A 24,283-nucleotide genomic window follows, 5' to 3' on the forward strand; every position below is an offset into this window, starting at 1 on the left:
TATGAGAAAAGTAAGTGTATATCGATGACGAATGCAAAAATCATATACACTTTTTGCAAATTCATCGACTTTTTTGTTTCCTTCAACACCATAGTGCCCTGGTACCCATATTAGAGAATCCTAGATTAAGAAACATCTGATTGAAATGTTTAGAGTATTCTCACAGTTGCAGTTAAAGTTTACAAAAAGAGTCGTGATTTTTGCTGATTTAGTTCCGGAGAAAATAAATGAACTCCTTCTGGAGGGTTTCACTTTTGAAGGACTTTTTCTGCATACACAAAAAAAAAATTCCGTGAAAAAATTATTCCTCCAATATTTTTGATCGCAATATACTGAGGTGAACTACCGAATTGCATGTTTAGGAACATAATTTTATCCACACACAACAATTATGTCATCAAAAACATCTGACAACTTACCTGTGACTACGACAGGTATGTTTGAGTACTACACTCTAATTTACATCGTTTCTCTTAGATACAAAAAAATAAAGAGATAGTGAGATAATTGAAATTCAAGAATTTTCTCAAAAAGATTTGATGACCGTTCAGGACTTTCCGGCAGTTAAAAAGAAGTGTTTTCATCACTCCCAAAACAATCCGTTCATTTCATTTCCAACAGAGCGTCAACAGGAAATACGTGCCCGGGGTTATATGAAAATGCCAGATCCATCGCCTCCGCCATTTTGAGTCGTACACAAAATGGCGTATTACAAATTTTTTGCACTTCTTCACTCTTCCAATACCGCGTTATGTCTGTATCTTTGTCTGTGGCTTTTTATATACATTGAAATTTATTAGGTATTATATATCTGCGTATTACAAACAATCAGATATCAACCGAAGACACGAGAATAAACGATTGAAAAATAATATCGATATGGTTTTTTATTGGCATCTACTCAGAATCTTGGTTTAAATTTGAGGTGAAAGTGTGGAAATATTCACCTGAAAGGTGCTTTTACACCTTACTATTTCGCCTATAGAGTGAAAAAATCAGACCCAACTTTACCCTTGAGAAATCATATCCTATCAAATTGAACCAATTTTAATTGTTTCGTTTTGTAGACAGTTTCACTTTGAATTGATAACGATAATGAAATTAAATCAGATCAAATTTTTTCAACAATATATCATAATATTCTGCACACTAGTTTTAACAAAATGATATGATTTATTATCAAAATCCACTAACCGATTTCAATTTTTATTGAATATCTGTATCTGATAGCTATAATTTATGTTGTTCTTATACGATTTCAATGAAAATTGTTAGTTTGTGTTGTAGATAGTCAGATCTCAATTTCAGCTCTTGGAAATAATGGAAACTATAATAATTAATGAAGTAATCTAGTCTTCTAAGACTAGACCTATAAATTTTAATGGATTAAACTAGGTATCAAAATATTTTTCGACAAATTTTGATCTTTGCAAAATAGTTTCTATTTGAAAAATTTTAAATTGAATACCCTCAACCTCTTTCGATTAAATTGATAGTTCTTGTTATAATTACGTGTGAATAATTTTCTGATTAATTGTTGAATTTAAAATGAATTTTTCAGTTGACATAAGAAACAGAATAATAAAAAGAGTAAAAGTGTGTTTAACATGTTCATAAATGTGTCACGGTACAAAAGAGGAAATAAATACAGGGGTATTCAAAACTTGAGGTGGCGAAAAATAAAGGAACGTATCAAGTCTGATATTTTTGATCTTAGTTAATGAACCGTTCACCACACAATTATTTTGTTTGAAGTAATTTTTTCTTATGAATATTTAATTTTTTGAGGTACTCAGTATTTGTTTTTTTTCTAATTACGTAGATATAATAATAAAGTTTGACATTCCAATCAGATTCGATTGCTCAAATCGAATCCCACCCAGATGAGAGACCTGCTTCAGGTCATAAGCTTGAACTGGCTGATTCACAAAATTTCAACAAAGTGTTTCTCTATAGTCTATATGGCACCTTGAAGAGCCAGATATAATTTTTCTGAAGCAGAAGAGAAGTGGCTGCGATCAATAACATATCAATATACCCTATCAATATACTAACAATAGGAATAATCTCTGTTTTTCATATCATAGGATCAAAATACGTCACTATTTTGGGCGTAAAATTGTATAACTATCTTTCTATCTCGAAAGACTATCATTCTATTGAAGTGTTTTTTTCAGATATAGTTATTTCAGTTGAGTTCTTATAACTCATGAACATACTGGGCGAGCCTTTGACTTGTAAATATATTTCAACTGTAGATTCTTGAGGTCAGAAGGAACCTTCAACATTATTTCCGATTCGGCCTAGATGAAAAAATTTGCCATTTGAAATTTTTATAATGAGCTATGTCACCCCTGGAAACCTTCACACTTTTTCCAACCATAAGATATACGTTTTAAACTTGGAAATGGAATAATATACATATTAAACAACCATCATGAACTCACTTTTTCTATTCCATTTCGTTACCGAAGTAGTATTTATAATACAATAAATTAGTTATCGCAATTTAGTTGATGAAAAATATTGAATATCCTTCTGTTCATTTCATTTTCGATAATAATAACGACTTCAGCTCACAACCGCTCATATAAGTTCTAATATTCTTCCCCAATCATTTATTATCGTTGTGTATTTCATTTCATACCAGAGTTAAACCCATTTAACTTTTCATTTCCATTTAATTAAATGGATGATATTTATCTGTGTACATTAAAACGTCCATATCTAGCAATGTTTCCAACTTGCCAAGTTTAAAAATACAGAACACTATAATTCCCTTCAGAATAATAAACTAAATCTATATATCTGTACCTTAGAGGTTAAAATATATGTTTTACTCTGTGTTATGTTTATTTAACATTCATTAATTTATTCTGGTTGAAAATGTTTCCTGAAAAAAATTAAGAAAAACCCAACAAAATCAAGAAGTTCTTCATGTAGGTACATACACATAATTTAAGAAATTTGGGATAATCGAGTAATACTGAAATTTCTTATCCTGATTGGTGGAGACTATTTGGTGAAAATTATTCTTTTATTCGATTTCGGAATTGATCTTAATTCTTCAAAACAGATTTTATGATTTTAATGAAGTAGCTTCATATTATAAGAACTGTGCCAAAGCTTAGTGATTTGAGATCTAATTGTGGAAGTTGAGGTAAACTCATTCAAATACATTCATTTTCAAACAAAGTACTGCAATTTTAAAATTTGAGACATGACAACAAAGCAGATTTTAATTTCTGTGACTTCTTTTCAAACAGATTTACATTCAGGCGAATTACCTATTTCTTTAATTTCGTAGGTTTTTTCAAAACATATCACCTACCCGAAAAAGAAGCATTATATGATGAAATATGAAAAATACTTTTATTCTTCAAAATGGTCATATATTTATTATTGAGCGTTCGACTTACTTCTAAGAGTTGGGTTTGTTGAATTTCTGATATTTTTATGGAATGTAAGGGTCATAATGAAAAAACTGGAAGATATGTATGGAATTTTATGTACGGAGGAGTTTCTTCATGTGGATGAGACTCTATATTACGAAAATCATTTTCTTCGATAGAATCGTTCACAGGATTTAACTGAGAAATACATTTTCCCTGTATTTTCAAGAGTCTGTATTTATTCAACCGAATCAATCGATTCGAAAAAAATTTTAAAAAAGTTTTTCTTCTGACCTCCGGAATTTTCTGTTGGAATATGTACAGGTCAAAGACTGTATAATGTTATTTGTGGTTCTTCTTTCGAAACACTCATTGACAAATAATTGTCACTGTTGGCTTTGTATTCGTTTGAGAAATAAATTTGATTTGATTATACTTCATGTGGATATTTGCCTTTGGCTATTGGGTATATTTTATGTTTATGTAAATTTATGTGAAGAATTTTAACTCAACAAGGTAGTGATTTACTTTGCTAATGTTCTTCATATTAAATTATATAACTTGACAACGATCTAATTCTGGAATCGCTCCATGCGAGTAGGTCTTTTGTTACTGGAGGGATTGTGCTTGTTCAATATATTTCCACATCACTTCGTTTCCTTTATCTGAGTTTGAGAGATCGAGAATATTCCCAAACTGTGAATGGAGGCACTGATGTTATAATGAATATTTGTCTTATGGAGGATTAGACCCGAAAAATTCTCTGACATACTATGAAAATTTTTGCAAAAACTCAGATATTGAAGCGAGTTCCAACAAGAATTTTGTCTTGGTTCGAAATTTATTGAATTATCACCTATTATAACCATGAAATTCGTCGAAAAAAGTAACCTACGTCAAAGAGTACCACAGATTAATCATGACAAAGGGGGGTCTTTCGGAATCAGAATTTCATCGGGGGAGTATGATAATATGGAAATTGGGCTGTTCCATTGAAAAAAAGGGTGGTATTGTGTTTCAGCTCTTTTGGGACCAGCCTGTTAAGTCAAAAATAATCAAAGCTTATGCGCTCAGTACTGTCGATTATGTCAAAATTTGAATCATTCTGCTAGCCCAAAATTTACAAGAGTTATCGACCAATCGAGCACTATTGTCTCACCCTGTATACTTCTGAAATTTGTCATGAATATTCGAGTGACTTTTCACATATTATTTAAACTCAATTCAAACGTAGTTGGATCTTTTGCTCTTGTTATATAAATATTGAAATATTCAGTAATTTCCTCCGACATTCTGCTTAGATCTTCTTATGGTTCTCGAGGCGCGATCAACATGAAATTCTGCATAAAACTTGAAAATGCTAAGATACATCGACAAGCGTAATGTCAACACATTCGGTTATGTAGTTACTGTACTGTGTACTGTAGTTACTATTTGTTTTACATTCAGCTTGAATCTGCTCTGGCTCTGATGACGCTATCAACTTGAAAATCAATACGTAGCTGAAAAATTGCTTTTTGTATCTACATTCATAATCTAAAATCATACGTTTTTTGATAATTGAATTATTGGCTTATTTTTTTCGATATTATTCTCGAGTCTTCTTTAGTTCTATTGAAGCAATCTACAGGAAATTTTGCATAAAGCTTGAAATAATGTTTCCACAATTCATTCTGATCGAATTAGTTGATTTGAAATGATCAGGAAAACGAAATTTTTAAATTGTCCTTATTTCCATATTGTTCATATTTACGGAAACACTAGCCATATTTTGCCACTTAATTCGAGATCCGCACCTCATCTAAAAATTCAAAGATTTTAGGTCCTTCCATTTGAGAGTTAACGTGTATGTTAACAGACAGCTGGACGGACAAACTCGAATTTCAGAACAAATTCATCATCATTGTGTCGAATTTCATCGTTTGAGTCCAATTCCAGTTCGAAAATTATGGACAATGTGACGCAACGATAAAGCGGAATGTTCAGGAAACGAGCAATCAAAAAAGAAATAGAAGTAAAGTGATACGCATATAATCAAGTCGAAGAGAATGTTTTGGAAGTAGTGATTAGCGTTATGCGTTCGATTTCGATTAATTACTAATATATATACTCATCAGTAACCTGCATTTGCCTAGAACAGTAACCAAATTGGTTCGATATTATGATAATCTTCACCCAATCGCTTCCATTGTTCGATGTCATTTGAGTATTATCTCGTGTCAGTATGGCTATATTCAACTAAATAGTGCAGGATACCTAGAATCCTCTAATCTAAACAATAGCAGCTACAAAGTGCCAACGGATTGCGCGTAACAAACAAAGCGATATTGCAGGACAAAGTATGGAATCCCTGCTTATTACAGCTTAGGCAGTCGACAGTTCTCTAATGAATGATTACCTTGGTATTTTGTCGTAGCTGTCCCAATTATGGATGCAACTGAAGGAACTGTTCCCTTGTGCCATAGGAATTCGTACAGCATTCAAGCCATACATTTTTAACTGCCAAGATGTCCAGATCCTCTGCAGTTACAAACTAATTAAGAACGTTTACTTTGTGATTATCCTAGATGACGTCACCTCAGAAATGTATTTTTTCAACTATTTTATAATGTAGTGCTTCATTTTATACAGTACAAAAATTTCTTGAAATTAGTTTTGTATTATTTCCGAGCATTGGGAACAATCCCATTTACACGGAAAAAATATAGGATTATACATAATAAGCCTGTTTTTTGTAATAAAATCGTTCAAACACATATTATGTAAACATAATTCCCGCATATTTCATTTCCATCAGATTGTTGAAACGGGAGAATGTAAAACTGGTTTTCATTTTAACTTTGACCCAGCCATGATTATGAATATAACAGACGAAGGAAATATATAGATAGATGATAGATAGATATGTTTATTCTCATTGAAATAAACAAAAACAAGTCACAGAGATAATTACATATGTGTGAACATATGTGTGAACATTATAGGCATTATGGAAAGGAATGATGCCTGTATTCCGAAAGTTTTTTATAAAAATTTACGGAATATTCTGGTTTTTCAAACAGAAAGTGTATTAATTTTTTTCTGGTTGGAAAATTCATCATTGAATGAAAATCCAACTATTCTATTCCTATTTATTTACGAAATGAAAATGACTGTTATCTCAATTTTGGACGAATTGAAGAAAATAATATCACTAATTAATGCAACAATTGTACTTATCCGATATTGGTTAATTTGATATAAGAATGTGAACAGTTAATGAAAGAAAATTGAGGAAATATTCTGAATTACCTGGAAAAATTGAGGGGTTGTGAAACATAAATCTCTCTTGTGGAATTCCTAAAATGTCAAACTATTCTCGAAAATGGAACGCGAGAATCATTCGAAGACACTCTTGTGAAAAACTAATGGTAATAAAAATATTTCCACCAAACTACATTGTTCAACTATACCTTTTCAACTTCAAATTGAGACAAAATCAAATTGGGAATTAAAAATGGGACTCAACACATTCAAATTAGGAAAAATCAATTTTGAATTGGTCGACATTTATTGCTAGTTAATTTAATTTTTCTATGAAATTCAAGCATCTTTGTACGTAAAAAAGGAGTAGGAAACGAATCTATACCGAAGTTCAATTCAAAAAAGGTTTTATATCAAAATGAAAGATCCTCAATAATTTTAAAACAACATTATAATGTTTTTTCAAATACAAAAAACTTAACCGAAAAACATCAAATACAACGAAATACCTAATATACATGTTCATTGCATTCGCATATCTAATATACAGACCAATATATCCAATATACCGACCATCTGAAATGAATCTTTGGAAATGAGCCACATATCTTGCACAGTTTGATATGTAAATTGTTGTTATTCTTTTAATGTTATCTGTCATTCTTCCCCACAAATCACCATTTCCCCTATGGATCGCATGTTTTTTAATTGATTCCACTTTTTTTTTAGGGGATGTTTGCGAGTGAAACTTTAGGTGTAGTTACTACCTATTTACTTTCTTAAGGAAATGATGTCAGAAAAAATGATTAAAAAATTAAATAGGAATTTCTTAGAGTTTATATAACGAATTCATATAAGAAAAGATGTTGTTCCAAGCTGAATTTGAATATGTGTTAATTCCGAATTTGAATATGTTTAGTCCTAATCTGAAATTGATTTTTCCCTATTTGAATTTGTCTCAATTTGAATTTGAAATGGTATAGATGGTATCATTTCAATGGTTGAGAGGTTTAGTAGAGGTAATTTGAAAAAATTGTTATTTGCATATAATAACTGGAATATTCCAAAACTCCCATCCGTATATTTCTGGAAAATAGTAAGTTTTTCAGACCAATAGATAATTGATCACTGCAAAAACTACTAAATAATATTATTATTATATTTATCATTTCAAAACATTTTCCTGATACTGGAAGTCAACAATAAATTCTTATTAAGATGTACTGGTGAACTGAAGAGAAAAATGTAGTTTGACCTCTTCTGAAGCTCCAGAACTGACCGTATTCCATTCATTATCCTACTTTCTGCCAACTACTGAATGAAATATGGACTATTTGCACGAACATATTGTGATGTTTAATGCTACAAACCCGTGATTCGCCTAATCTAATACAATAGATGAGAGACAATACATGTAAAGATGTTTCTTCAGAAGATTTCAACCTCAACTAGATAGTGTCTGGTGAATAATTCAAGTCATTCAAATTAGGGTGCTTACCCATAAAATCAGATCAAAAGGTGCAATGGTAGAATAAAGATACCAAGTTTCAATTTGCTCATAACGTTGAAGGACTGGCATTGGTTACAATTAGAAAGAAAATTGATTCATCTTTGCGAACTCAACAGCTCTGAAGAGTTTCATAAGGTACTTCTTCATTAGAAAGTCGAAAATAAGATTCCATCTCTTCCACGATAATGAACAGTACCATAATAATGTTAAATGAGACTATAGTATCCGGAAAATACGGACGAAAGACATAAAATGTTAGTATATTCATTATCCTGCAAAGGAATTGAATCAGAAAACATAGTGTGAAGGAGTATCTAAGACTATTTCAATCCATTTTGCTGCAGCTCTCTCCACAACTAATTGAGGTAAGTGATCTTACATCAAAGGAGGTATCAAGAATAGAAAATCATTTGAGAGAAATCCTTAGATCTTGTTCACCATATATGACTCCCATGAGAATAGCTCACTATACTCTATATAGTGAAGGGGGCACAACAGACCCCAAGGTCTAGGTGCAAAGTGACTTCTTCGCATTAATAGGCTATTGGGGTATCAAATGCAAAAATCGACAACCTAATTTGATGACTCCTAGATGAGCACAGGAATAAACTAAGTTTCTCAGATTATTATGTTGATGAAATTTTCGAACGTTCAAAAAACGGTCAAGATGAAAACATTCTTCTGATAATGATATATTTGTTGAACGAGTTTAACTATAAAAAGGAATAATTCTGATAGAATCAGTTATAGTTTTCACAGGTTGTGATATCTCAATAGAGCTTTTCGAGTATTGCATTATAATTTTTTATCGTCGATCACTCAATGAATTCATTTTTTAGTATGGAAATAAAAAACATATTACACCATTCGATATCCATCAGCACGCTATAGATTGATAATCAACTTAATGCACTTTCCATCAACTAAATTCAGTCATATTAATGAAATAACATCATTCGATTTATATGCTCACTAATAATTATCGCCATACATTCGGAAAACAACATAGTTATTATATTCGAAATTCAGTCATAACAGTATCATTTCTCTTCATTGTCGTTAATACATTTCCAACCTTTCTCATACGAACAAGTTAAACACATAGCAGTTGAAAGTGAAAAATGATGGATAAAATCTTAAAGCAACATTTCGACAAACCAAAATAAAATTCGAGGAAAGCATTCGACTTCAGTTTCTCTTGAGCACTCACTCATCATCGCTTATTACACCGTTAAGGAGCAGAATTAAAAGATTATAGGAGAGGTAATCTAGTAGGATATCATTGCTGTCGGTTATTAAATCTAGACGATCCCTTTGAAATTCGAAATGAGCTTTTGATTGATTATTCCGATAATATACAATCTAAAAATTAAATCTTTTCTTTATGAAAAGGTATGTTTTTTATATTTTATAAAAAGGTTTTTAGACATGGAGTTTGATGCAAACCTCAGAATTGTTGATATTCCTACACGCAAAATTTCAACAACGTCAGTCCTGTCATCACTGATATTAGGTTTCTCTCTATACCTAAATTAATTTTTTTTTTGGGATTATAATGAAAATACCGATAATTGAATATATTGAGAGGAAGAGAAAGTACCTGCATTTATTGATTTTGCAATCGAACATAGTGTTGAAATACATATTTATCCGATAAACATATTCGAAAAAGTATAAAAAATATTCTTCGGGTGAGTCAAATTTTTAAACAAAAAAGGAACATAATTTGAACAGTATTTGTATTTTGAAGATTTGAATAGAAGGAATATTCACGTTTAATATTAAAATGTAAGAAATAGACTTGTAGGGAAAAAAGGAAAAAAAAAACGTGATAATAATAATAATAATAATAAAATGGTTTATTCTGTAAGCTACAGGGTATAAACATATAGTCACAGAGGCGTGAGCCTGTACGTGACTTCTAAATAAACAAGATATAATGCAGTAGCCAGTATTCAAATAAATTCACAAATCAAGATCAAATTCTTTTAACATATTTCAATAAAAATATAAAAATGATGTGCAGAACAAATACTAGAAAATACTACCATAAAACAAAAATTCAGGGGGAATTCATAATTCCCTAATTCTACCATCACAGCAGTCGCAGAAGCATTTACGGGAACATTGTAAGCAAATTGGTTTATCGCCTCGTATCGACCCCTCCTTTTGTTAAATTATACCAAGCAATATTTTCAGTTTTTTTTTTTGGTTTGTTCATCTTTTGCTTTGATGTGATGCATATGTAGATAACAGGAGCAGAGGAATTTGTAGAGTGTGAGATATTTTGTGAACCATATAAACTTTCTCCCACTTGACAAGTTCTTCAAACCATCGTAAACACGTTTCCTCGAAATCGGGACCGGAAATGTTACGCGAACATACTCGATATCTTTGTATGTAAGTGGTGACAAGGAGTCTCCTACTCGGATAACATGTATTTTGATATGTAACTAGCTTGCCAAACTCACCCCATTCAGTGGTTACAGCATTCTGAGGATAAAGAAGGTACTGCAAATTACATCTTTGGCGGCAGTTTGTAGTGGGAGATATGATGACTTAAGTGTTATGGTTTTTTTCTGTGGATATTCATCATTTTATTACGAATATACAAATGAGACAATTGTAATTTTTTTTGTATTAAATTTCCATGATTTCATCATCCAAAAAACATTTTGTGTCTTTTGATTCCCTTGGATTCTCAATGATGTCGGCCATAAGTACATAGAAGGAATTCGATAAAAGTTATGGTTTTCGAAGAAACGACAAAATTTAGTATGAAAACATGATGAGAGATGATGATTCTCTGAAGTTGAAAGAGAGAATAATATTGAATCAATTAGGAGTCTGCCATAGATAAAATGAAAATATGTCAAAATCCCTGCCCCCGCTAAACATCGATGCCTCATTTGAAAACAGGGTTGTCCAACAAGGGGCATCATTTTGAATAGCCCGCTATCTTTTTTCAATCTGTCGTATTTCGAAATGAGTAGAATCTACGCCATTACTAAGAAAAGAATGAAACCTGCTTCAAAACCGAAAATTTGCAGTCACAGTTCTCAAGACTGAATCATTTTTGGGTTTCCGAAAAGCGCCTTCTCGGCCGGTGAATTTTTAGAAAAATTTTAGCTCTTGAACAGGTTATTGATGTGAATAATTGAAGTCGTTTGTGTTGTTCAAGGACAAGGATGTTGAAGCTTTGAAAACTTGATAACTTGAAAACTTAATAAGAACAAAAAAATTGTAAAAAAATTGGCAAAGGAGTACGACGCTTTCTTAGCTTCTGAAGCCTCGATCAAAAAGATTCCAAGGCTATTGGGTCCCGGTTTAGACAAATTCCCTGGTCTTTTGTCTCACCGGGAATCTATGACTCAGAAAATTGATGAAGTTAAGGCAACCATCAAATTCCAGATGAAAAAGGCCTTGTGCCTTTCTGTTGCCGTGGGGCATGTTGATATGAACACTGATGAATTGGTACAAAATAACCATCATTTGGCCGTCAACTTCTTGGATTCTCTTTCGAAGGAACATTGGCAAAACGTCAGGTCTTTGCATGTGAAATCATCCATGGGACCACCAAAAAGATATACTAGATTTTAATCTTGTTTAAATGAAATATGAAATAATAATATGGACAGGGATTATTGCTTTCGTAATCAGTAATGATTACGAAAACCCAGGTTTGTATGGATCGCGCTACCAAGCTATGATTGATGATTTTTTATGAGCGGAATTGGAAGATATTGATTAGACGACGTTTATTGTCAACAAGACGGCGATACGTGCCATATAAGCAACGAAACAAATGCAATCTCGATCTATAATGGCCATCGAAATTTTGTGATTCAACACCTTTGGACTTTTTCTTTGAACCACGTAAAAGATAAGGTCTATGCCAATTATCCACTATCGATTCAAGATATTTAGATGTAATTCATGGAGGTTATGGAGGACATACAGCACAAATTTCCGAATTGGTCATGGAAAACGGTGCTGTAGCCGGAGGGAGGGGGGGGCATTTGACTGATATTGTTCTCCATCGTTGATGGCAGGCATATTTATAATGAAATAAACATCCAATGATTTCTATTGAAATATAGTAGTTATTTTATCATATCAAAATGAAAACTCTTAATGGAAAACATTTCTGGATAACAGGTCAGCTGTATCAGCTGATGATAATAATTGGCTCATTGACTTCCAAAACGATATATGGATCATTCAACATAAATTTGACCTAGGGGAAATTATGTAAGTCGGAAGAAGTGTCAAGCAACCAGAAATTGAATATAATATTTTTCATTCAAAAGTGCTTTTTCGAATTATGAATTGTTAATTCCTTCACAAGGACCCAGACAAATTTGAAAATATATACCTTGATTATGATTGGGAAACGGCCATAATCTAACAATATGGGCACTGCCAGTTTTAGTGCAGAATCGCTTCAGGACACATGATATCTAAATTTTTATTATTTCAGAATCATCCTTTGCAACTGAAAATCATTCAAAAATATGTCTACTTATTAGGAAGATGGCATCCCTCGTAATATTTTCATTTCAAAAAGTTCATTCAAAAACAAATTATAACGTCTATGTTTTTTTATTTCGCACTATTGCCCGAATTTTCGTGAAATAATCTTTCAATGTATATGCAGAGCTTCATAAGACTGAAGATGACAAAATTAAGGCTCATATTAATGGTGATAGAAACTATTGCGATAGTACTATTTTGATTGTGCGACAGCAGTCTCGCACTAACACGATACTGACTATCGAGTGGTTACATGATGACAGTTGCTGCGATAGTTACTATCACTATCACACTATCGTGATAGTACTATCACCTTGAAAATGAGCCTTCATTTTGTGAATTGTGAAAATTTTGGATTGATATCTGGTGTATGAACGTATTGAAAATACTTCAGGGTCCAATAATAATTTTCAAGCTTTGAAATGAAAACTTTTACAAACATATCATGAAATATTTCAGAGACGAAGAAAATATTGTGAGTATTGGATAGTAAATGTTTCCACAACTATTATTAAATATACATATAATAGCTGGTTCTATCTATTGAAAACCGCATTGAATCAGATTACAAGAAAAATCGAATTTCGGGCCTAAGAAAACCTTCACAAGTTCATGGATAGTTGGCATTTGATGAAATAATGCAAAATTGATTAGATTTCCTGAATCCCTGAATAATGCTCCAATGTAAATAGAGGGCCCTCTTCAACTATTTTTTCGACTAATAGTGATGTCCTGTTAGAATCGAAATAGTTTGGAAACAAAAATATGAACTTTTCCTCGCTAAGTCGATATAACTTTTGAAAAATATTCTATTCATTAACACTTTGCACGGAAAAAATAACCTTAATGAGTTTTCCATCAAATGAAATAACATAATTCAATTCATATTCACTCTGATAATCATCTTTATATGAGTTCTCTGAAAACAATTATTCTATTATAACTATTCAATATTCCCCATTAATTATATAGGTACCTGTATTTTCCTTAATCTCTTAAAATGATCTTTCATTATTCATATCAAAACCTTTTAATCGCAAAAATATGTCTTAGTATTCCATTATAATTTACACCAAAGTATAACAATCATAACAAAATAGATGAAGTGTTGCACCTTCAATTTAATTACTGGAGCAAACAATGTTGAATTTCATCAAGGGTCATTCTACCATTCAAAATAGCTGTTGTAAAAAAGATCAACCAGAAGTGGGGTTAAGTTTCGTGTCTAGAAAAACTTTGGTCAACATGTTTGAGATTTGATGAAATAATATGTAATTGGATCCATTGTGAGATATTTCGTGGTATATTTTAGTTCAAGACAATTACACAACTGACTTTAATATTGATGACAGATCATATGTTTGAATGAAAATTTACGGAATTATTTCAACTGAATTTGAATAATAATAAACGCAGTTTAAGCTGACGATATTTCTTCGTATTATGGTGACGCCATCTTGGAATGATAAAAAGTTTCGAAACTTTTAGGTCATGAACTTCAATCGACTGACATTGGTGCAATAATTTAAATGACAATCCGTAATCTTTTTAACGGTTCCCAAACGTTTCAAAATCCCGTGTTTCGTCCTCGGGTGACCCCTTCAGGTCGCATACCTTGGTATCCTGTCGTAGCTGTCCCAACTCGTAAGACAATTATAGGAACTGTACCGCGACGAGGCTGCCATGCTATCTGCACACATGCGGACAGAATTACGCGAGTGATCGCGATGGATTTTCGGCGTACGAGTTAAAACTTGCCATGTTCGCGGGGCCGGGCGCCACACGCCACTGACTAGGGGCGCATCACGTCGCGGCGAAACGGAGACGGTCGTGCCCGCCGCCCCTCCCACAGGTGTTACGCCTGTCAGGTCTGACGGTGAAAGAAAAGGGGTCTCCGTCGGCGAGTCTCCTCCGTATTTTCGAGTGAGCTGTCATAAGCATCGGTCCTTCAATTTCCCCGTCAAGCACCTTGTGGTTTACACTAGTTTTGTAATCGGGTTGTGTATTTTAAGGAACAAGGGATTAATTAATGCATTATTTACAATGGCCGGGCAGTATGACGAGTGGGGACAATTCGGGCAAGGTGACTAATAGTTTATTGTTCGTGTTGTTCTGCTACCGATGGAAGCGAAAGCATTATAATAATAATAATACCTAAATCTTTATTGGTCCATTTATACATTTATAGGACAAGTCAATATTGAAGTATAATAAAGACAAAATAAATAGGTAAATTTTTACGAAATAGGTTCATAATACCCAAGGTCGTAGAAATGGGGGGTACTGGGGGTAATTACCTCCCCAAGATTTTCAAAATATAATATCTCGCAAAGACGAAGAAAGAAAATTTCGCTATAAAATGAACCGATGAATCATTTCACCTTCCTTTGAAATCGACGCGTCAGTAAAAAATCGGACCCCTTTACGGTTTATGAGTTTATTATAGCTTTCAAGATGAGTACTTTTATTGCATTTCGAGCTCGTCTTTGTCCGAAGTTTATTATTTTCCTTTATCTATCCACTTTCTCAGCATCGCCCCTTATTTGCCATTTGTGGTTTTTGCATTCGTCATCGGTATACACTTACCCTTATTTTAGGTTTTTTGTATCATTCTCGTTACAAAATTTCAATATGTATAATAGGTATTAAAGAACTGAACTGAGTAATTGGCATCGAAAAATTGTCTGGGCTATATTGTACAATTTATTGTGTTTCATTCAATTTGCAATTTACTTGTGAAGACATCAGTTTTGAATTGACTATATCTGCAGGGTGTTCCTAAATTGGAGGTACAAAAGAAAATGACAGATTTCTCGGATCATTTCAAGAAAAAAAATCTCATAACATGAGTCCGCGAACTCATTGTTTTTGAGACACAGGTGTTAAAGTTCAACTTTTTCTCCCTTCACAAGATATTCAACTTGAATTAGCATAGATATTCCAATTCAAAGTTTTCATCATGTGATATCCTGATTTTGAATGCAAATCTACAGGGTGAATTTTTTCTGGAAGGGAGGCCGCTTATTTCCTCCAGCATTATTTTTTTCGTGAACCCCTGTTATTTTGAAGAAAATGTAAAAAGAAACTCTGGTTCAGTACTACACTTTTTGGTTTGTTGTAGTTTTGTCGTATCTTCAATCGGTTTCGAGAAAAAGCCCCCTATGGTTATTTTCAGGAAAATCCAATTTATCATAAAGATCCAGGTAGCTATCTGTGATAAATAAATCTATTATAAGTTTTCGTACACATGTACCAACTCTGTAGAGAAGATTAATAAAGATTCGATAAACTAGTCGAGCATCACAAAAAAGTAGAACTACAAGAAACACCCTATATCTCGAAAACAAAGCGTTTGCGGGCTCATGTTTATGGGCCATTTTCTTTTGAAAATTATCCAAGGGATCTCTCATTCCTCGTAACCCCAATTTAGGGACACCCAGTATAAGATAAGAACAATCGAATTGATAATAAAAAAAAAATTCGAGTAATTTGGTTCAAACTTCGTTATCGAACCTCTTTTTCTCACCTTATAGATATGAATAAACAATGTCGTCAAAAAAATTTTTTTCCCCCCAAGAAAAAACATCTACGCGCTTAATAATACCTTATATCAACAAAAAAAAAACGGATTGTACATTTAAGAGGGAACATCACCACGTGCTCAGTTCAAAACGAAATAAGAGATTATTCTTCTTGAAAATCACCAATTTTTATGGGGTTTTCCTCGGGGTTTTCACATCATTCCTTAAAACAATAACCTACATTCTGGTATTTCAATATTTTCAATCATCACTGGTATTCGTGTCCTGACTTTTTAAATATTCCCCTGTCCTCTCTGCCACTACATAGTTGAATATTTTCAATTCGCGAATAAAAAAAAATAATTTTGTTAACTTAACTTCTACTGATCGTTCAATCGTTCTCGCAACACCGCATATAATTTCTACCTCTCCTCCTCTTGGCTCTGGGAAAATATTGACATATCACGAGAAACTTATGAGGTGGTGTTCCCTCTCAAAGTAATAAATTGAAACAGAAATTTATGAGCAAATTTCCCACTAGTGAAAAAAAAAACAAACAAAAAATCTGACACTACAAGTTGCTATACCCAAATACTCCACAACATTATAGTATGCTTTGCTCGGATATAGTGATTTGACTCTACTCCTGAAATCAGCCCTTAGATACTAGCTTCTATATTTGTAAGGCAAATGATTATAAAAAATGAGACGTTGATGTGAGACAGATGACCAGTATTATAGTTGTGGAACCTTGAATTTTATCCATCTAGCGGATATTAGTTTTTATGTATATAAACAATTTAGGAGTGTAAATACAAGAGAACGTGAGAATTTGGGGGCAGCGAAAAACGAATTGCCTGACTCTCTATGACTTATGCTGAACATGGTGCACATGACCTTTTTTATGCATTTTACACTCTCTCACTGTGTATAAAATTAACAAAAAATAACACATTATACGAAAGGTGACAGGTTAGCTGCCAGGCCATCCCGGATGTTGAAAAATCTTTCGGACCTTAAGTTTTTTTGCCAATAGTGTTCAGTTGAAATTACACAGCACTTTTTCTTGTAATGAGTCCATAGTACTATCTGGACATTTCCAAAAATCTCAAAACGCATCCAACTTCTTGTTGGATGAAGATAGGTAAGAAGTCCGAGTGGAGTTCTTGAAAGGTTTCGATGAAAAAGTAATTGATTTTTTTCTTCTTCCGTTCTCATATTCTTGTTTGAGAAAGAACATAGTATATCCGGGCCGTAATTCGGTCCACAGATTGGAAAGTGAAACCCTTATCTGAAAACTCATTATAAAAACTCTCACACCTCTATTAATCAGCAGTGCATTCTTCCTACAGTATTCCACAAACCACAAAAAAAGAGTTTTCTGTTGATTCTTTATATCTTCCAGTAAACCAACATATACTACATTGAAGCTATCATCAGGGAATTGCAAGAGAAGAATTATTATTCTTTTTTTAATAAAATAATTCAATAAAGAACTCAATAAGATCTTTGAGTGACTTTATACCTGATACATTATTCCTTTGAGATTGTATCATCAGTGAACTTTATCAAAATCCTGAGTGAAATGAACTCAGCTCAGTCATTTATAAATAAAATGAACTACAACGGACCAAAAATGGACCCCTGAGGTACACCAATACTTACACTATGAGAATCACAATTAACATTATCAGTTTTCACCTAAATTTCTCCCAACTAATAATAATAAATAATAAATAAATAAATATGCCCTACAAATGCCCTGTAGATATCAAAGAACGGAGCAGCAACATGCCTGCCAGAATCCAGAGAATCATAAACTCTCTGAAGTAGGTCACCAATTGCTGTCTGGGTGGATCGAATTTTTCGGAATCTATGCTGGCAATTGCTTACGATATTGAATTTAGCGCTGAACTCTGTCATACGATTGCATACAATTTTTTCGAATAATCTGGAGAATATACTCAAGATCGATTGGTCGATAATTGGCATTGTGATTGTCCTCAACCTTGTTGTGAATGGAGTTAAAATCTCCATTTCCAAAATGTTCGGTCTCAAAACACATTCCTGAACAACTTTGGTTTCATGTCTGTCAGTCTGTCGGACTGCGTGTCCGCAAATCCTTGAAGCAGATTAACTTTTAATGTTCTTATTTTGATAAAATTTTATACGGATATTTTGTTCCTATTCGAATTTCAGCTTGTTTCTTGCTTCACTTTCCGCTCTCATAGAATTTGGTATGACTATTCAGATTGAGTAATAAGCTTCTTGAGACGCAAACGTAAAATTCTTAGGACCTCAATATTCCTCGAAATACTGATTCGATTTTATTGCTGGGTTATGAATTATTACATAACGATTGTTGAACTATCGAATACACGGAAATCATTGGCATTCATAAATGCGAATATCTCAATATTCAATATTAAAGAAGGAAATGAAACACTCATCTGTATGTGGAAAAGTTATCGAGGGTATTGTTAAAAGCAAGGAAAAAGAATAAGGATATGCCTTCAGGAGAAGTGAGGGCATGTCCTTATTCTTTTTTCTTACTCAACTGTATGTTTCACAATTTCAAAAAAATATATAATTTTTCGTTGACATGCATGTTTCATCCCATTCTCAAAACTGAATATAAAATGAACATAAGTTTATATTATTTTCGAACTAAATAACATGAGTTGAAACCGGAGACAGGCTCAAATCGAATCGATCGTTTACAATTGGTAGATTTCGTTTTTAGTTGAAAAAATTTCGAAAAACTCTAAAACGTCTAAACGTTCACCTTTATCATCTTTGTGTCAAATTATTGTTTCATTAAAATATATAAAGGGGTTGAAAAAATCATTTGTTCACTCATTTTGAAGAATCGTCCTTTCATGTTCTTCAATTCTGATTCCGAGAGATCGACCGGTCTGACCTATATAAAATGCAGGACACAAAACACCTTATAAACACCACTCAACTGTGTAATATTCAGTCCATTCTTACCACTGAAAAACATTAATCTTGAAGTTTCTTGTTTTGTATTCCAAAATCCTACGTGACTTTATTTTTTTTTTAAACCCAAAATTTCTTAGTCAATCCTGAATATTGAAGAATTTTTCGTACCTTGGGTTTTTTTGTCAATAGTGGTCTGTTGAAGTTACTGCATGTTTCTTTGTAATAGTTTCATAGTACTATCTGGACCTCAATAAACAACCAACCTCTTGTTGGGTGAAGATTGATAAGAATCCCGCGTAGAATTTTTAAAGGTTTCGATGAAAAAGTCATTGATATTTTTCTCATTCCGTTTTCATATTCGTCCTTAGACAATATGGCAACCGAAAATTGGTTTTCGGGATCTTTGTAGATTTTCCACCATTTTAAAATTACTATTCCTGAATTCTACCACAATTTGAATTCAATTTAAAAAAAAAACCAAATGCGAAGGAAACTGTCAGTTCAAAAGTGAAAAAGATCTCAAAAAAATTATAAATTCGACATTAATCACCCTGTATCTCGCCTATGCTTCGAAAGTAAAAATTATTAATACTGATTTCATCCACACGGTTATATACCTTTGTTCAATTGATGGTGAAACAAAATGGAGTTCTGTGATCCCCAAGAGCGTTATATGTGCATTAATGAATGAGCGTTTAATCAGCGCTTTTTTTCCAATTTTTTTGTTTATTTTCTCAACATGAAACTGTCACCAATCCCTTTCTCCAAATCAATTTCTCACTCAAGGGCGAAATATAACTTGAGTTAACTCTCGTGACGAGGAATCAGCGATTTTATCAATATGAAAGAGATTGATAAAACAATTGAAATGTCGAGAGAATGGGTTGTGCCATAAAATGCTTTAGATTGATCACTTCCTGTTATGAATCTCTCAGCAGGTTACAAAGAAAACAGACATTGTAAAGTAGATAGCTTTTCCGACAGTGTTGAAATAAATGATGGATTGAAAACATCATTGGGTTGAAAATTTTTCTCGAATATTAATAAAATATGCTCTCGTTCAAATTGTCTTAGATTTGATTTTGTTATATGGGTAATTTAGTATCTCAGATATTATAGCTAAAATGCACCTACATTTACCGTAAATGTGTATTGAAAAATAAAACGTGAAAATTAGACGATGTTATTTCTTTAATTGTTTGAATAATGAGAATATCCATTTATAGTATATCACATTTATCTCATAATTTATATGTGTGAGTAAAAATCACTTTCAAATATGGTTTTTACGATATTCACCAGTAGTTAGTCCTACACAAAATTTGAAATTCGTTGGAGAATGCTTAAATGTACTGATTTTCCTGTATTTAAAAGCTTCCAGAAGTTCTATCATTGTTTTCATCAAATGTTGATGAATCGAGAGGTATAAGCTTGAAAACTTAGGCAATCACTCCGTTTTTCTTCTTAGAGCAGTTGTTTCATGTTTTCCATATCCATATGTTACTCTGAATATTTAAATATTACTAGTTCCACGAGTAAGTAGGTATACGTTTGTTGAACTATCAGTAGATATTTGAACTCTATCCAAACTTCCTTAGAATTTCTGTTTCATTAAATATTTTCAACTGCGTACAGCATGTAGATTCAATTACATTTCACAAGATAATGTGGAATAACCACGGAAGGATATTAAAATATTCATTGCTGAGTATTACTGGGTTATTTTAAAGTCGGAAGCAGTATATTGCTCTGTCTTTTTCGGACAAAGCATGACTCCATTAACCTTTTAAATTTTTGATCACTTTCTTCCCACATAAAAATGAGATACATGCTACAATTTCATAGAAATATTGATTATTTCCTTGTCGTATCTCGAATTGTTTCACAGTGTATAAAATATCACAACATTTGAAAAAATAATGCATATATTTTCTCAAGATTCTGAGAATGTTTCGAAAGTAAAATGTATTGCATTCAGAAATCTACTTTTAATTTAAATTTTATTTTGAAGGAGACCATTTGTGCTTCCTTCATTATGTAGACCCGAAAAAGAATTAATCTCATGAAAAAACATTTCTTGTTCCGTTCGTTATCGACAAAAATGTATAAGACTGTGTTCGTTGAAATATGTTTCCAATGTTTTTTATAACTGAAAATAATTCCACCAAAATGAACGATATGTAGATTTGGAAAATGCATTCGGAGAGATAGGATATTCAACGTTATTCCAGCGAATACTCATGGTTCAGTGGAACATTGCAACAATCAAAATATTATCAGCGTGATACGATTTCGGATAAACGAATCTTCTCTTTCAATGACCTAGGGGGATGGTCACCGGTTAGCGTTGCCGATTGATAGACAGTCGATTGGTCGAATTAGTTGCAATATCATATCGGTTGAAAATAAATATGACAATTTCATGCCATTGTATGCCAGGAATTCATTTAAATGAATGACACCAATAATATTCTCTTTGAAAATGAATACTTGTTGAATTAATTTCACGGCATTCGGACAATTTCTCAATACAGGAAAAAGTACCTCACTGAGCGGGACTCGAACCCGCAACCTCCGAATAACTAGTTCAACGCTCTAGCCACTGAGCCATCGAGGAAGCTGAAGCTTCTCCGCAAAGAGGAACCACTAATCCCAGAATCGAGTGTTAGTACGCCTTACAAACTACATTTATAATTTGTAAGGGTTGAGGAAAGTTGAAATTGATGGAAAGAGCATAAAAATAACGCCAATGATCATTACGATTCTCTTAACCTTTGCTCTCGCATCGTCGACATTTCGTGACTTCAGCTTGATTCAGGTTTCTGAATCTTCCGACCAACCGACCTACCGAGCTCGGGTTAAATAGGTAAATAATGGTTCAACGTCTGTGTATTAACATATTGAATTAATTCCATGGCATTCAGAAAATTTTTCAATTCTGGATACTTGAGTTCATTATCACCATAACTTGTTTGGAAATGAAATAAATCATACGAAAGTAAGGAATATAACAAAAACAATAGGGTTGACAAATTCAGATTGAATGTTTCAATAATCCACCTTGTTGAGCCGAACAGTAGCCAAATCTATCTCATGTCTCTGAACAGATTCGGCATATTTGCTATTTTGACGCAGTGGGATTATTTTTTAACTTAATTTATTGACAATCGTGGCTCTATCAATTTTTTGACCATAAACCAAATTCTCCAAAGGAAAAAACATTGGAAAATAAATCTGGTTATCTGGGGGGGCATTTGTAGAAATGACAAGGTTCGAAAAAATTTTCCTGTGATATTGAATGACTACTCTTGCGTTGTGACTTGGACATCCACCCTGTTGGAATCGGAGTTAATTGGTACGCACCGATATACTTAGATCCTTATTATTTCTAGACCAATATCTTACTACTGATAAGTTATTTTTTATTCGAGCAAACGATAACTATTTTCATTTTCTTTCATCATAATCGTTTCAAAGAATTCCATACGTTTTATTTTGTCCCCATAACAATGTTTTCTTTTCTGTTTAAACGTTATAACATCGGTTACGATTTTTTTCAATATTCCGAACAGTTTTATCGCTCATATCGACTTGTTCAGCAATTTGTTTTCTCGAACAAGGTGTACTAGTGTAGGTACTAGTTTCAATGTCAGCACACATTATTGGTGGTAAATCAATCTTGAATTTTATTATATAACATATTTCACTTCAAACAACATAAAATGCTAGGGTCATTCCGTACCTGGAGATCCTGAAGACTTATGGAGAAGATGTTGGAAACAAAGCATCTGATATTTGTATTGATTCATTTCAAACAAATTACCTGAATCGTTTGTGTCTTAAGATTTAAACATGATATCGAAAACAGATTCCGAAGCCAGACCTACTAGAGCTTCAAAATTGTGTCAAGCAGACGTTAATCTATGGACTAATTTCACTTCGAATATCAAGATCAAGCCTGTGATCATCCCCACTTCGCCATTGAAAAAGAACACAACACACCCTTCATTCAATATTATATCTGGTAGATGTTTAGATTGTTGCACTGTTCCACTGGACCATGGGTGTTCTCTGGAATACGTTGAATATCTAATCATTCCAAATGAATTGTCTGAATCTGTATGTGTTTCAAAAAATGAAAATCTAGGAAAACGCTCACATTTCATAAGCTCTCGAGCGCTCATTTCGTCATAAGCGTATTGGAGAACACAGAACCTCCTGAAATTGGGCATGAACATTCGAGTGTTTATTTTACATATACAAATTAAATTTCAACTTGGTACGATCTGTTGTTGACGAAAAATCGCTATTTTGGTCGATATTTCACTTGAATTTTATATGGTTTTAATGACGCGAATAACACGAAAACGGAGAAGAGATTTTGTTTAATGTTTAAAATTGTTTTTGAACATCTACATGCAACATTTCAACTCGGCAGGATCTGTTAGTACAGAAATTTCCGGTTTTTTGTTTCCGATGTTCTGCTTCTATTTTCTTCATTTCTGGTGGAGAAATCAACACAAAATCTCTAAACTGGATCGGCTCTATTCCCACTGAAATATTGACATCTTTTTTCCGATATTCTTCTCATATTATGATTTTGCGCTCAGCATGAAATTTATCTTGAATCTTGAAATATTTATTTATCCAAGATTCACATTCAATATTCAATAAATTTCGAACGGCCACATAACGGAACCCCCTAGTAAGATACAATAATGAAATCAACTGCGGCAATCGGAAGAAAAACCTACCCTGAAAAAGTTCCTTCTCTCTTCTATTAAAGAGTAATCGTGTTCATAGCTGGACCTGAAGGATCAACATTATTTAGTCACACTCCATCGTTTGAGACTATTTCCGGCTCAAAATACGAAAATTACGGATATCGTGACGAATCCAATTCAGCATTTCGCAGGTACAAAAATATACCGGGGGTATCAGATATGAGGTGAAATATGAAAAAGTCTAATTTTACAAATGCTCCGAGAATATCTGGTTTTAGTTTACTCAGACGACCATGTACGAATTCCCTAAAATTTAAAAAATAACCATTCTGAAGAAACAATGATTAGATAATTATTTTCACCTCTTCCTGTAATACTATAGGTAAAGGAATGAAAAATGGTGCAATCGGAAGCTTT

General features: G+C 32.9%; 1 protein-coding gene across 11 annotated transcripts in view; it reads right to left on the minus strand.

Annotated features, from left to right (window-relative positions):
• Window positions 1-24,283, minus strand: part of LOC123674263 (potassium channel subfamily T member 2) — a 777,909-nt gene that overhangs the window by 271,587 nt on the left and 482,039 nt on the right. Inside the window, exon 1 of one of the 11 annotated variants that reach the window (XM_045609234.1) lies at window positions 14,293-14,450. The exons of 9 other annotated variants lie outside the window; for them this stretch is intronic. In XM_045609234.1, coding sequence (XP_045465190.1) covers window positions 14,293-14,378 — 86 coding nt within the window. In that variant the 5' untranslated portion in view covers window positions 14,379-14,450. Of the gene's footprint in view, window positions 1-5,790; window positions 5,931-14,292; window positions 14,451-24,283 lie in introns of those variants that run through there. One more of the 11 variants, XM_045609233.1, reaches the window with a different exon arrangement.

Source organism: Harmonia axyridis, chromosome 2 (genome assembly GCF_914767665.1).
Source record: "Harmonia axyridis chromosome 2, icHarAxyr1.1, whole genome shotgun sequence".
Classification (NCBI taxonomy): Eukaryota; Metazoa; Arthropoda; class Insecta; order Coleoptera; family Coccinellidae; genus Harmonia; species Harmonia axyridis.